Source organism: Festucalex cinctus, chromosome 1, assembly GCF_051991245.1.
Source record: "Festucalex cinctus isolate MCC-2025b chromosome 1, RoL_Fcin_1.0, whole genome shotgun sequence".
Classification (NCBI taxonomy): Eukaryota; Metazoa; Chordata; class Actinopteri; order Syngnathiformes; family Syngnathidae; genus Festucalex; species Festucalex cinctus.
Genome location: NC_135411.1, coordinates 24,229,405 through 24,242,988, shown reverse-complemented (window position 1 = coordinate 24,242,988; position 13,584 = coordinate 24,229,405). Strand labels below are relative to the sequence as shown.

The window sequence follows — 13,584 nt, the reverse complement described above, 5'->3', positions numbered from 1 at the left end:
TTTACTGACCAAACCCAGAAAACAGGTGAGTCATCATCAGTCGACAGCAAGAGGAAAAAGTTTTTAATGTATTAATTGTACATTAAATATAATGAAGTTATCAAATTAATTGTAGACAAAATATTGACTTTTGACTGCTGAAAATTGTTAAATGAGTCAAGTATCCCTTTAATATTCCTCAGAAATTGTGTTTCAAAAAAAAATTTTCTTCCAACATTTTCTTCTAGGTCTCTAATGTGGAACAACAGACTACCAGTAATTGCACAAGTGCCCGTAGGCTAGTGTGTCAAACTGGTAGTGTGTCAGCAACGTGTCGGAGAATGAAAAATGTGTTCTGATGACCCTCCACATGCTCCCCCTTGCATGTACGGTGAAATGGCGCCAACATATGCAACTCATGTCGATACGCGCGCAGCCAGTTTCGATACAAGTTGTTCTAGTTAGCACGTAATAATATTATGAGCGCAGTGTGATGCCCTTTGGCAACACTTGGTGAACCCAGTATTATGCTTTTTTTATTTTTATTTTTTTTATTAGTTAGTTCATTTCAAACGGAATACTTATCTTCATACCATTGCTTGGTGTGTTGTAATTAAACCCCGTGTCTATTTATGCATACGCTTTGAGAGCAAATGAGCCACATATGCATTTTTGTGTCTTGCTCACTACTAATTGGAAGGGATGACAGCATGGGGTTTCATACCAATGCTGATTGCATCATGTCTCACAGCAGGGTGCAGAATGATGGCGCAGCACATGCAGTCATATTGCAAGCCGTCACACTATCAATTATATTACATCAAGCCATGTTGCATGCATCCCTTTTGAGAAAAGCCCGAATATTCACTTTAGTTTCCTTGCAAGAAGAGATTTTAAGTGTGTTTCAATCGAGGGTCTCTTTTTAAAAACATCAGTGAAGCTGAAGGAGGTTTAGAACAGAGCAAAGCATTTTATAGTGATGTGATGCTATCCATTTTCATGTGTCATCAATAAATACACGCTGTACTTTAAAATACAGCTACAAACAAAACGGACCATCTGGCGTTAGCATGCTAACGCTGGCCTCGATAATTTGGACTAAAATAATCGTGATATAGCAGCCATGTACTGTACATGTTCAAACTAGGATGTAAAACAGTTTTCCTGTTGGGAACAGATTGAGTGACTAACGTACATTTTCAGTACTGTATTCTAAGTAAGGGTTACAGTTTGTTTACAGTTGCATATCCTGCACCAAAAAGGGGAACCTCCCACCACCAGGGGTCCTCTCTGCTTCTTCCTAGAACCCAGCCCTCATTTTCTGTACTCCACATGCCTCCCGACTAAAACAACTCCCGTAAAGTATACCGTAATCCCCTGCTATTTGTGGGGGACCGAGCTCTACCACGTATAGTAAAAAAAAATTAATAATAATAAAATTAAAAAAAGTGAGTACCGTAATTGACTCCCCTACCACCAAATTGTTCATAACTTCCTATAGAAATAGTATACTATTAACAGATACCACTGAATAAATCAGTTCAATATACTTTATTTCACTTATTTTACATCATCTTTAAAGGTGTATTCAAGGATTTTCTCAAAAAGTAGAAGCCAAACGTCCGTTTGTCACTTTTTAAATTAAGATGTTCCACCCAGAAGACGGAGAGACAAAAGATCCTTGAATACACCTTTAATATAAATGGCTTACAGATTATTTGATTTTGAGAAAAAAAAAGCAGAAGTGTGCGTGTACGTGCAAATACTCTCCATAACTTCCGCTAACGATCCAGTCTAATTTCAGCTCCTCCCCAACATACATATTACGCACGTTTCAGTTGAGATATATCACTTCAACATACTTCCTTGACACCAATTCTTATTTAGACAGGCCTTTGGTGGCATCTTGAAAAAGAAATGAAATAATTTTTTGTCATATACACAAAATTTGACCCATCACAGCTAAGACAAACTGGAGAATGGGGGATACTTACAAGGGAAGTCAACCCAACAAAAATTTCTTTCCAATAATATGTTCTATATTCTGATTAATATTGTGTTTGTGAAATACGAATAAAGCAGCAAAATCCACCTGTTTTATCGGTCTCCGGGGACGGCCATTTTACCACTTTCTGTCGAATGAAAATGACATCACAGTTGCTCTGGGCTCAGCTAGCAACCAATCATGGCTCAGCTTGCAAACATCACATGACTAAACACAGAAAACAGGTGAGCTGTGATTTACTATTACCTGAGCCCTGAGCAACTGTGATGTCATTTTCAGTCGACAGCGAGTGGCAAAATGGTCGCCTCCTGAGATGGATACAATTGAGTGGATTTTGCTGCTTTATTTATATTCCACAAATGCAATATTAATCAGAAATTGGAGTACATGCAACATATTAGGGCTATGTAATTAATCGAAATTCAATTACAATTTCAATTATTACACTCCACAATTACAAAATCAGAATCATAAACAAAAAATTATTAATACTAATTTCAAGTTGTTTAAGTTGTTTAAATTTAGACATTTGCACCATTTTTAAATTTTAAATTAACTAATAAATTGATAGTATTTCAAATAATTTTACGTCTTAATATTTTCTACATGTAAACATTTTCTTGTTTTGTACCAAAAAATAATCGTGATTAATATTTTCTTTATAATCAAGCAGTCCTACAGTATATTTATGTGAAGAAAATTTGTGGGTTGACTAAACTTCCTCTTTAAGCACCTGGGGTATCAATGTCTTGCTCAAGGACACCGCAGCTGTGTGTCCAAGTCCTTGAACCAGAGTCCACAGGTGACGATCTTAATTGCTTGGACATGATTGCCCCAAGTTGTGTCCCAGAAAATGCAAAAAAACAAAAAAAACAACAACCAAAAAAAACAAAAAAACACACAAATAGGCTAGTTTTTTTTTTTTTTTTTTTTTTTTTTGCAAAAAACACAATTTGGTGAAATATGCAGGGGTCTACTGTACCTTGCTATCCTGTGGAAAGTCTCATGTTGCATAAATACTAACAACACTAACAAAACTACAGTAACAACTTTTCTAAATAAAGTATCTAACTATCATTGTAAACCATCTTGCGGATGTTACAGACAGCTGGAATGTACAGATGTTAATCATAGGCTGCACTGTCTAGGTCTATGCCCGGTCAAGTTCAAGTTCATTCCGCAGTGGCTGATGTGAGGAGTCAAGTTGAAGTGCAAGGGCAAGTGTCAGTGTGCTTTTTTGCATATGGCCTGCAGGCAGTCAGGCAGGCGCTTCCCTCAGCCTCACCCCCTCCCTCCGCTGCGCATGCTGTGTAACGTTGGGTGACATAACTGGGTCAGTGGAACAGCCAGGTCCCTCTCCCTCTGTACAGTCAGTCACAAGGCAGGCCATGCTGGCACGGCCATGCCAGTTCGACAACACCGCAATCAGCCTGATAAGATGGCATGATAAACGTCTCATTGTTTTTATTTTATTTTATTAATAATAATAGTCTGAACTGTTTCGTTTTCACCGCCTTTCCGTTGCCCATAACCAGATTCATGTGACACACTCATTTTTTTTATTTTTTATTTTATTTTAATGAGTTAGATGATGAACTAATGTGCAGTGTTTTAATTTGGAATTGTCGTAATTAAAGTATAGAAATATAAACATCTCGATTACATAATTGTAGCTTTGGTTAACAACAAGCTCGTCTCACGCCCCTCCTCTCTTCCTATTGCATAACACAAACATGGATCCCAAATCAAAATGCACAGATGGTCTCCCAAGTGAAAAGATGTCATATAAATTATAATTAATACAGGTTTAACATTATTATTATTATCAACCAGAAATACATGTATTAAATTGATCAATTAATCGGTATATAATTTAATATAAAAAAAAAGTATTTTATGGTTTTAATTCATTCAGTTTCATTCATTATAAGCCGTTCAAACCCCACTGCAAGTAAATATAAAAGTAAACACAGCACTGCAGTCTTGAGCCATAATCCAGTCATGGGGGGACTTAATGCGCACTTGGTAGCAAAACAGGCTGCACTCTTAACGAGGGTCTCTGTGCGCGCACATGTGGCAGCAGGCAAACCATTCAATGCGCCCCTTCCTGACGGTTACAAGTTTGCCGCAAGCATGCACTATACGACTCTAACTTTAATGCACTTACCTCTCATTTTGACGTCTTCTTCTTCTTAACCGGTCGAAGAGAAGGAAGCTCGGCTACATTTGGCTGCGCTGCAGGTGACTGCCAAATAGAAGTGGCTGTGCAAATAATAATGTCGTAATGAGAAAAGACGAAAAGGAAAAGGGGGAGAAAAAAAAACGCCCCAAGTGTCCTCTATCGTTCGGTGAAGTCCGAGCGAAAGAAAAGAGTGACGAAAGTCGCTTTGGATTGCATCCTAATCGCCCTAATTGCGAATGGCGTGGTGCTCGGCGAGAATAGTCCCCCACGGTGCACACGGTGGTCCACACTGTCAGCGCCTTCCTCTCAGTCTACCCTGCTAACCTACTTTCTCCAAGCCAAGCGTGGACTCTCTCACATGATCTCACCACCACAAGCTCCTCGAGCAGCAGCGGCGGGGGCGCGCGGCCGGCCGCGCGCGTTCGGGAACGAGCTTAAGGTGGCAGTGGTAGTTGGAGGAGAAGCCTCGGGGGCGCGCAAAAGGCATCCCGTCACGTCCGCGTTTGAAGACGCGATTCGATAAGTTTGCTGAACTATTATTTAAGAATCTCTAACCGTTATTTATAGTTGTGTTATGAGTGTTTTTAGTTGCATCTATTGCTGTAAATTATATGTGGAGTCAACTTAGTGCGTAAAGCCAAGAATCGTATTCAAATAAAAGTGAAGTACCGTCGCTTTAAAATATATAATTCAAGTGAAAAAAGGTAGTCCCTCAAATGATTACTTAAGAATAAAGAAATAATTATTTAAAATTCTGATTCATTAAAAAAAAAAAAATCGTGAAATTACAGTTTTTAAGTAGATAAAAATTCTAAAATCGGAATATGGCAAATTTATATATTGTCCAACAATTTCACTTAAAGCAATAATAATAATAATAATAATAATAACAATAACAATAATATGGTGTAGATAAAGCGCTATATAAAAAGCAATCCATTCCATAATAATAATAATAATAATAATAATAATAATAATAATAATAATAATACTAAAAATAATAATACTACATAACCTAAACAGGTGACACACTACAATAGGTTCACCAGGCAGCAATTACTAGTAGTAATATATAATTTGATTATATTGAACTTCAAAAGGTGGCTTCACTTCATTTCCATTACTTGGAAACAACATCTGTATATATATTTTGGCTCTCTTTTACTTCCTATCCCATTGAAATGCTTTTTCTCCAGTCAGGAACAAATATACTGTAGCTCTAATGGATCAGAGTGGGTGGGCCGAGCTGCAATTTGCATTTAGGTGCTGTAGTTGACCTGCTGGTTAGCTTTACAGTTTACATATTGTTAGCATGGGACCAACACCTTGTACCTCCAAAATATTCACTTTTCAGGAGATCCCCAAAACGGCATGTTGGCTCAACCATTAACATTGCATCTTCAAAGAGATTAACCTGTTTTCAACACTTTCGTTTGGTAAATAATATATAAAAATAACACCCACGTGTGGAATAACCAGTAAAGATTTTTGAAAAATTTCCCAAAATTCGGACTTATGAGATTTCGGCCCGGCAGCAGCGATATGCAGATCGAGACGGCCCCCATGTCAGTGTTTGAGGTTTTAAGTGGAGTTCTTGTAAGCTGAAATGCTGACATTTGACAGCACATGGCATAGCTGTTCATACTGTATCTATCATGTATACCCAATAATAACATTTTCATATTTTCTCAAGATGACACAACAGATGAGTAGTTAGCCGCAACAAGTCCAAGGTTATCCCCGCCCCTTGCCCAAAAGTCACACTCTCAAAACATATTGGTCAAATCTACAAAAAAGGTTTAAATTAGCTGGTAGTTATGTCCGACAGATCCTTTGGTTAAAACAACCACTCTAGAATGGTGGGTGTTCAACCAACATATATTGGTGATTGGGCCAACCCATACAAATTGGTCATTCTGACCAAGATATTGGTTCATCTGTGTTAGAGGCTGCAAAAAAAAAAAGGACCACGGATTGTCACACCCACCTAAGTGGGGCAAAATTGGTTTTCTGCATTTCACCCATCCACTGAGGGAGTGGTGAGCAGCAGCATGGACTGTGTTTGGCAATCATTTGGTGATCTAACCCCCGAGTCCAACCCATAATGCTGAGTGTCAAGCAGGGAGGCAAATGGGTTCCATTTTGATAGTTTTTGGTATGAACCCACAACCTCACAGTCTCAGGGCGGACGCTCTACCACTAGGTCACAGAGCTGGTCGCAGTGATATATCTAGACACACATTTATATTTTTAAACACTATAATATTTGGAATCACTTATAATAATTAATAAATACATTTAAAATACAATAAATTGATACAATAAATATATTTCCAAGTGATCTATATAGACTTACTTTCTACCGTAACCAATTTCATTGGTTGTTTGGCTAACCAATAAAATTGGTATGCCAAACACCACCCGGAATGGTCAATGTCTGACCAATCTATTGGTTAATCAAGCCAATATGAGCTTAAACTACTAGATTGGTAGTTTTTTTTTTTTTTAACCAATCCATTTTTAGAGTGCAGATAGAATAGCTTGCCCATGTACTGTATTATTCATTTCCGACCCAGGGGGATACGTTTAACAGAGTAAAAGAAAGGCAGTAGGGGGAGAAAAAAAAAAGGCAGTAGAAAATGACGAAGTGAATCAATTAGAATGATGTAGTGCTGCCAGTGGAAACTACATAAAAACGACAATACTGTATACTCAAGAGTATATACACTTTGATTGACACTGTCAATCAAACCGTAACAATATTATCTTTGTAGCACATTATTGAGTGGATGTCAACCATGACCAGTGAGTATATTTATATCTCCTCTGGATTAGGAGAGTACTGCATTGGGATGGTACTGGTACTGGGATGACTGCCTGGCATCTACCTTGTGGTGGTACAATGTCGAGAATATTGAACAAACACCTTACTGTATTATCGTTAGTACATCTGCAGCAAAGGCAAACTTACAAATATGTGTAACATATACAATTCAACAATGTTTATTCCAGCTATTTAATACAGATGAAATCTGTCAGCAAAGGAAGGTCAGATAATGTGGGTTTTCCCCAATAATTGCTCACAGAATGTCAATGTAATCTCTATGGAGACATTTCAGAGTTTACACCCAGTGACCTTGTGCAGTTCGATTCCACTTGGTTCCTGTTTTGCTTCATTTCTGAACGCGTCATGATGTTTTCAATTAATGCTACACTGTAGCATTTTGCATAGCAGTTGTCAAGCACATATGGGTGGTGTAGTACTGGCAGAGCAACACATGCTGTAATAATGAATTCTTTGTTTTTTTTCCTCTATTGTAATCAGGCACATTGAATTCCAATGCTATGCTGTTATAAACATATGCGTAAGACAGTCGTCCCCTGTGGTGATGAGGAGGTGGGCAATGATGGGGTTGTAGTGGGGGCCGGCGTGGTGTCTGTGTGGAGGGGAGTTTATGATGCAATGTTCTGGCAGCAGTGTTACGAAACAGCATGAAGGCACAGATTACTCAAACTAGGTTAGTAGAGCAGCGGCAATCATGGCTTTTCTCTCTCTCTTTCTCTCTCCTCACGCACATACTGACACACACATGGCAGCAACAGGCACTCACATTCCCCTTTTAGTAAGATTTTTTTATCTTTCACTCATGTAATTTGTCATATTTTCATTCTTCAACATTTCTGCCGATCGCCGCTGTCAAGACCATGCTGCCATTTTTTTTTTCCTGTTTAACCGTTCACCGCATTCCCCTTCCTCTCGCCCTGCACTCGCACCTCCTCTAAAGCCCCTCTGTTCTACGTCTCCCTTGACAACAGCAGTGACACTTTGACCTTAACGCTTATGTAACCGCTGTGCAGATTGGTTCGACAGAAGGGGGGGGGGGGGGGGGAAGAGAGTGCGAGAGAAAGAGAGAAAAGGAGGAGGGTGGGTGGAGGGGCTTTAGCTAGGCAGACATTTTGTTGCCCGATGAGCAAGTCAGGCTGAACAAGAGACAAGGAAGAAGAAGAAGAGCTTAGAGCTGGAATAGCTTTGGGAGGGCGCCAGCAGCTGCATAAGAAGATGATAGAACAGATGGGGGAGGATGGTAAAAATACAAACATGAATGAGATTTTAACATCATAAGTCATCTGACAACAAACAGACCGACATTCAAAAAGATAAACAACAAACATCTAATGTGATCCAACAGACAGTGAGACTCTTGGAGTGGGCCTCACAGTTGAGAGGTTTTGGGTTCAAATCCTTGCACTGGCTGTTTTCGCTGGAGTTTGTACCTGTCATTGTGTGCTTTTGGGGCTTTTTGCAATCCTCCCACATTCGAAAAACATGCATGTTATGTTAGTTGAATAACTGTAAATTGCCCGTAGGTGTGAATGGTTATTTGCCTATATATGCCCTTGAAAGTGAGGGACAACTGTTTGAGGGTGTATCCTGCCTTTCACCCAAAGTCAGAGATGGGACGTAACAAAGTACAAATACTTTGTTACTTTACTTGAGTAGTTTTTATTTTTTTATTTTTTTATTTTTTATTTATTTATTTTTTTTTTTTAGTACTTTGTACTTTCAGTGTTCCCTCTCTATAACAAGGTTCACTTTTCGCTGCCTCGCTGTATCGTAGATTTTTTTTAGTGCAATTTTGCATGTTTTTTTTTTTCTTTTACAGTACAGTGTTCCCTCGCTATAATGCGGTTTACTTTTTGCGGCCTCGCAGATTTTTTTTTATGCAATTTTGCATGCATTTTTTTTTTTTTTTTTTTTTTTACAGTAATGTACCGATATATATATATTTTAATTTAGGAATGTTTGAACATTGAGAATGTTTAAACAAGAGAGAAATATGAATTTAAAAAAAAGTGTATAAACTGTGTGGTGAGTGGTTTTAGAGCATTAAAACATTTACCGTATTTTCTGCACTATAAGGCGCACCTAAAAGCCTTCAATTTTTTCAAAAGCTGACCATGCGCCTTATAATCCAGTGCGCCTCATATATGGATCAATATTGAGCCGCAACAGGTCGCATGCGCAGAAGATCCCGCCATCTTGGATCGCTAGCTAATACTAATACTTTACCACAGAGAAATTAATAAAACAGCTGTTTATTCATTTTGGGAGTGAATGGAGTCAGAAAGCTGGTTTGTAATCTATGAATAAAGTTTGACTGACCTATCTGACTGTTTTGTTGACATTCCCTTTAGCGCAGCACCATCTAATGGATGCATAACATAAACCCGGCCTCTACTGTAGCGCCTTATATATGGAAAAAGTTTTAAAACATGTCATTCATTGAAGGTGCGCCTTATAATGCGGTGCGCTTTATAGTGCGGAAAATACGGTATAATAAATGTTAAGCATAAAGCTAGCTACTTTGTGGATTTCATTTATTGCGGGTATTTTTTGGAACCTAACCCCAGCGGAAAACGAGGTAACACTGTATTGTACCTCTTTTATAAAATTTATGAACGTTTGAACATTGGGATTATTTTAAAAAAGAGAGAAATGTGAGCAAATGTAAATGCCTTGATGAGAAAAGTGCATAAACTGTGTGGTAAGGGATTTTAGAGCACTAAAACATTTGTAATAAATGTAAAACATAAAGCTGACTACGTCACGGATTTCATTTATTGCAGCTATTTTTTGGAACCTAACCCCAGCGGAAAACGAGGGAACACTGTATTTATTTTTTAGACTACTTTTTACTTTTTTAACATGAGTATCTCTAATTTTACTCGATACATTTTCAAAACAAGGTTGTTACTTTTATTTAATGCATGAAAACGGTTACTGTAAAAGCAGCCGTCAATGTCTCCTGGCTCCGCCAATTATATGAGACGTTACACATGGTCCCCTACATGCAAACTTGTGATTGGCTCTACAACACGCTATCACATGACATGCAATTGGCTAGATTAGAACAATCCGTAAATATGAGAGTAATGCGTGCCGCCACTACCGGGGATAATTCAGGTCCCCCCACCCCACACTTTTACTTGAGTAATTTGAGTGGATACTTTTACCAAAGTTGTTTTTTTACACAAGTAATTGTACTTTTACTCAAGTAGAGAACATCAGTCCTTTTCCCATCTCTGCACAATGTCACATTTCAGCTGTGCTACCACTCCAAAACTACATCCAATATAATATGTACTGTACACGTGCGACTATGTCAATAAAAAAAAAAGAGCACTATTACCGGTATATATTTGTGGTAAGACGTTTGTGCCCAGTGCGTGAGTTGCCAAGTAACCCTCATCATTTTTATTTTTTTTTTCAATTTTAAACCAATCCTGTTCATGTGTTTGATCATATGATGTCTGTATGCATTTTCATGGCAGAACAATTTTGCTACTCCCTTTGTGATTATTTGTGTTGTGGAAGAATGTATTGAAAATGTTGCCGGACTGAACAAGGTTTGAGAAGGGGACAGACAGAGATAAAAGAGGAAAACAGACCAAAAATAAATAAATACACAGAACTCTAACAGTATAACAATGAAAACAATAATGTTACATAAGAGTTGGATTATATCTATATATGGACTGAGAAAGCAATGCTACACACTGTGAGGAAGGAACACAATGAGGAGGAAATAGGATGGGGCAGAATGAAATGGGATGAGTGCACATGTAAAAAAGTTCAACAAGTTAACATAATCATAAAGCCCGTTTATAGAGATTAGAGAGTGCTCCCCCACCCTGTTCAATCCCCCAAGTAACTTAATCCCATGGGCATGCTTCTATGAAGATTTACTCGTGAACAAAACTGTCACACATGAATGTTAGTTAATGTCCAGAGTTGCAGTGCAGACACAATGACTTTGTCATGTCCATCCAAGAGGAATGTGTGGGCCCACATGCCCTGGCCAGGAAGAAACCACCCATACTCAGACTCAGGGTGGTCTGCCAGCTACACTGAAGTGCTCCGATCGGGCTCCCATCACCAGGAGAGTAAGAGGCCCCCCCCCCACTCATCACCTGGGCCCACTGCAGGAGCCATCCATGTTATCCTAATATTAATATTGTTATCCACAGGCAAAAAGCCTCAGTGCAATTTGCGTTGTACCAGTGGCAGGTCGTGCATTCGGTACATAGACTTTCAATGACTTAATCAACCTATTAATACCACCACTATCACATTGCACTATCTGGGTCTGGGATGACCCATTAAATTAAAACGTGTAAACCCCTAACTGTCAGTTTATAAATGGCTCGCCATAGAAAAAAAGCGGCTCCAGTTTGAGGTTTATTTCTTGCGTAGTGTGGATGGGCACGTCACAGTACTAACTACAAATAAAATCTGTCATAAGAGTGCCACAGATTGCCATCAAAGATGACAACGGAGAATCTGCTGGAAGTGACCCAATGACCGTGGAGTCCGGCAAAGTTCTGCCTCACCAGTCATTGGATCCGATTGGAGGGCTGTCAAGATCGTGGGATTCTTGGAGTGCAACAAGAACTCCACATTAATCAAAGTCATGCACAGGTGTCTCCAAAGAGATACTTGGAATTAACTGGCGAGCATCCTTGACTCAAGGGATAGCCAAGTGATAACATCGCAGTTACAGAAACCATTAATACCGTACGAAGCCACATGCATTATCTGGAGCAGTCAGTAGCAATATTTATCTAGTAAAATGACAAGAACATGATAAAAAGAAAGAAAGAAAGAAAGAAAGAAAATATGCCATACTCACCAGAGATGCTGATGTTATTAAATGTCTCCCCAGCCAACACAGCTGAGGATCGTTATCAGGCTTCATGCAGAGCTTGCTGATTAGCTAATCCTTTGAAACACCTGTGTTGCTTGTGCGAGACTTGGAAAACAGGGGAACTCGAGGACCGCTGTTGAGAAACGCTGGGTTAAAGAAACAATCCCACTATGTTATATTCTTTAAGTTAAATTGCTCAGTATTAATGTCATTACAACAACTAATGAGTCAAATTTATATAGTGCTTTTCTGGACACTCATAAGATGCTTTACGAACAAGAAGTGTTAGCCGGGTGTACATGTAGATTTTTGTTTTGTCATCATTCTGGCCGAAGATCTGTTTACATGTGATGTGTGGCAACATCATGTGATTGACAAGATGGAATTCATTCATCTGTTTAGCACAGTAGTAGCGATCGTTTTGACGTTTTTATTAAAGCAACAGCTCAAGCTTTCCCGTCACAGACAAGCTCAGGTAGAATGCTGCCATTTTCAAGTGCGTAAACGGTGATGTCACAGTGGATTGACATCAAGACAGAGTGTGGCTATTCCGATTGAACTGTTTACATGGCATATGTTTGGATTGTCAAAAGAAATATCCTCATCCCTGTGATTCCGAGTAAGATTTTTCCTTTTTATGCTGATTAAGCTGTTTTTCACTTCATTTTTTCATTTGGTTTCAATCTAATTGGAATACGTGAGTCCATATAAACCCGGCTGATAATGACTGTAAAGGCCTTGGGCAAATACTGTAGATTGACATGCACACAGAGGCTGTCATCTGATTGGCCAAAGAAAATCGAACATCTTCGTACATGTGCCTGAAGCAATGAAATCCAAGAGAAATGCTAGAAATAAAGTAAATAGACTGTTAAGAAAAGATTAATACAATTTCGTGGAAAAAAAATATTAATTTAGGTTGCAAGCATACGGTCAGTGCGTCAATGATCGTGTTGACGTCAGCAGAGAGTGGCACCGATAGACTACCACAGTTTTGTGTATACTGCAAAGGTTGGTTATTCTAAAAGCACCTTGATTCAAATCATTGCAATATGAGGCTAGCGGTTTAGTTATCTTGTTTTTCTGCTGTAGGTTTCTCTTGCCTCAGATCAAAGCTGGTGCAGCCTTGTGACCCTGCGGAGGCAAATTTGAAAGTCTCGCTCACATCAAAGCATCTTTGTGGGGATGATGCTTGGACTGTAACGGATTGGCTGCACATGATTTCAGATTGGGGCCCCATGGCCGCTCGGTCTCTTTGCCTTAGTCTTGTCGACTTTGTGCATTCCTGTCTGGCTTCTCCCACGCTGCATCGCAAAGCGTTCACATGCATGGATATGTTGAGGTTGTTAATAGTGTATCTAATGAAGACACAATTTACAGCTATGATTCGTCCTTCATTTGCGTGGAGCTCACAATCACAAAACGTATGTAAACACGAATCAGGGACCAAACTGTGTCGGATTATGTCAGAGTCCGCCCTACCCCTGCATGTGCTGTAATCCTGTTTTTTATCATTAGCTAAATCTGCTTGTTTTCTCCCCTCTAAAGGTGCTTGTTCGACGTTCCCCTCCCTGCCTACAGCCATGGTTGGTTCAACTGCGGCTTTGGTCTTTGCTGCGTCACTAAGTCAGTATGTCAATTCCCTCCTGCCACCCGTCATTCAGCACTCCTATGTTTTATTGGGTCTTTCTTTTACACCTTTTGTAAGTCAT

General features: G+C 39.1%; 1 protein-coding gene and 1 long non-coding RNA gene across 2 annotated transcripts in view; one reads left to right on the top strand and one right to left on the bottom strand.

Moving 5' to 3' along the window:
- The window catches only part of LOC144020722 (nuclear receptor ROR-beta-like), a 23,179-nt gene extending 18,584 nt beyond the window's left edge, over positions 1 to 4,595 (bottom strand). Inside the window, exon 1 of the mRNA XM_077524472.1 lies at positions 4,152 to 4,595. Within this exon, the coding sequence (XP_077380598.1) occupies positions 4,152 to 4,158 (7 nt within the window). The 5' untranslated portion in view covers positions 4,159 to 4,595. The remainder of the gene's footprint in view (positions 1 to 4,151) is intronic.
- The window catches only part of LOC144020743 (uncharacterized), a 23,652-nt gene extending 10,068 nt beyond the window's left edge, over positions 1 to 13,584 (top strand). Inside the window, exon 3 of the long non-coding RNA XR_013283958.1 lies at positions 13,421 to 13,584. This is a non-coding gene — a long non-coding RNA (uncharacterized LOC144020743). The remainder of the gene's footprint in view (positions 1 to 13,420) is intronic.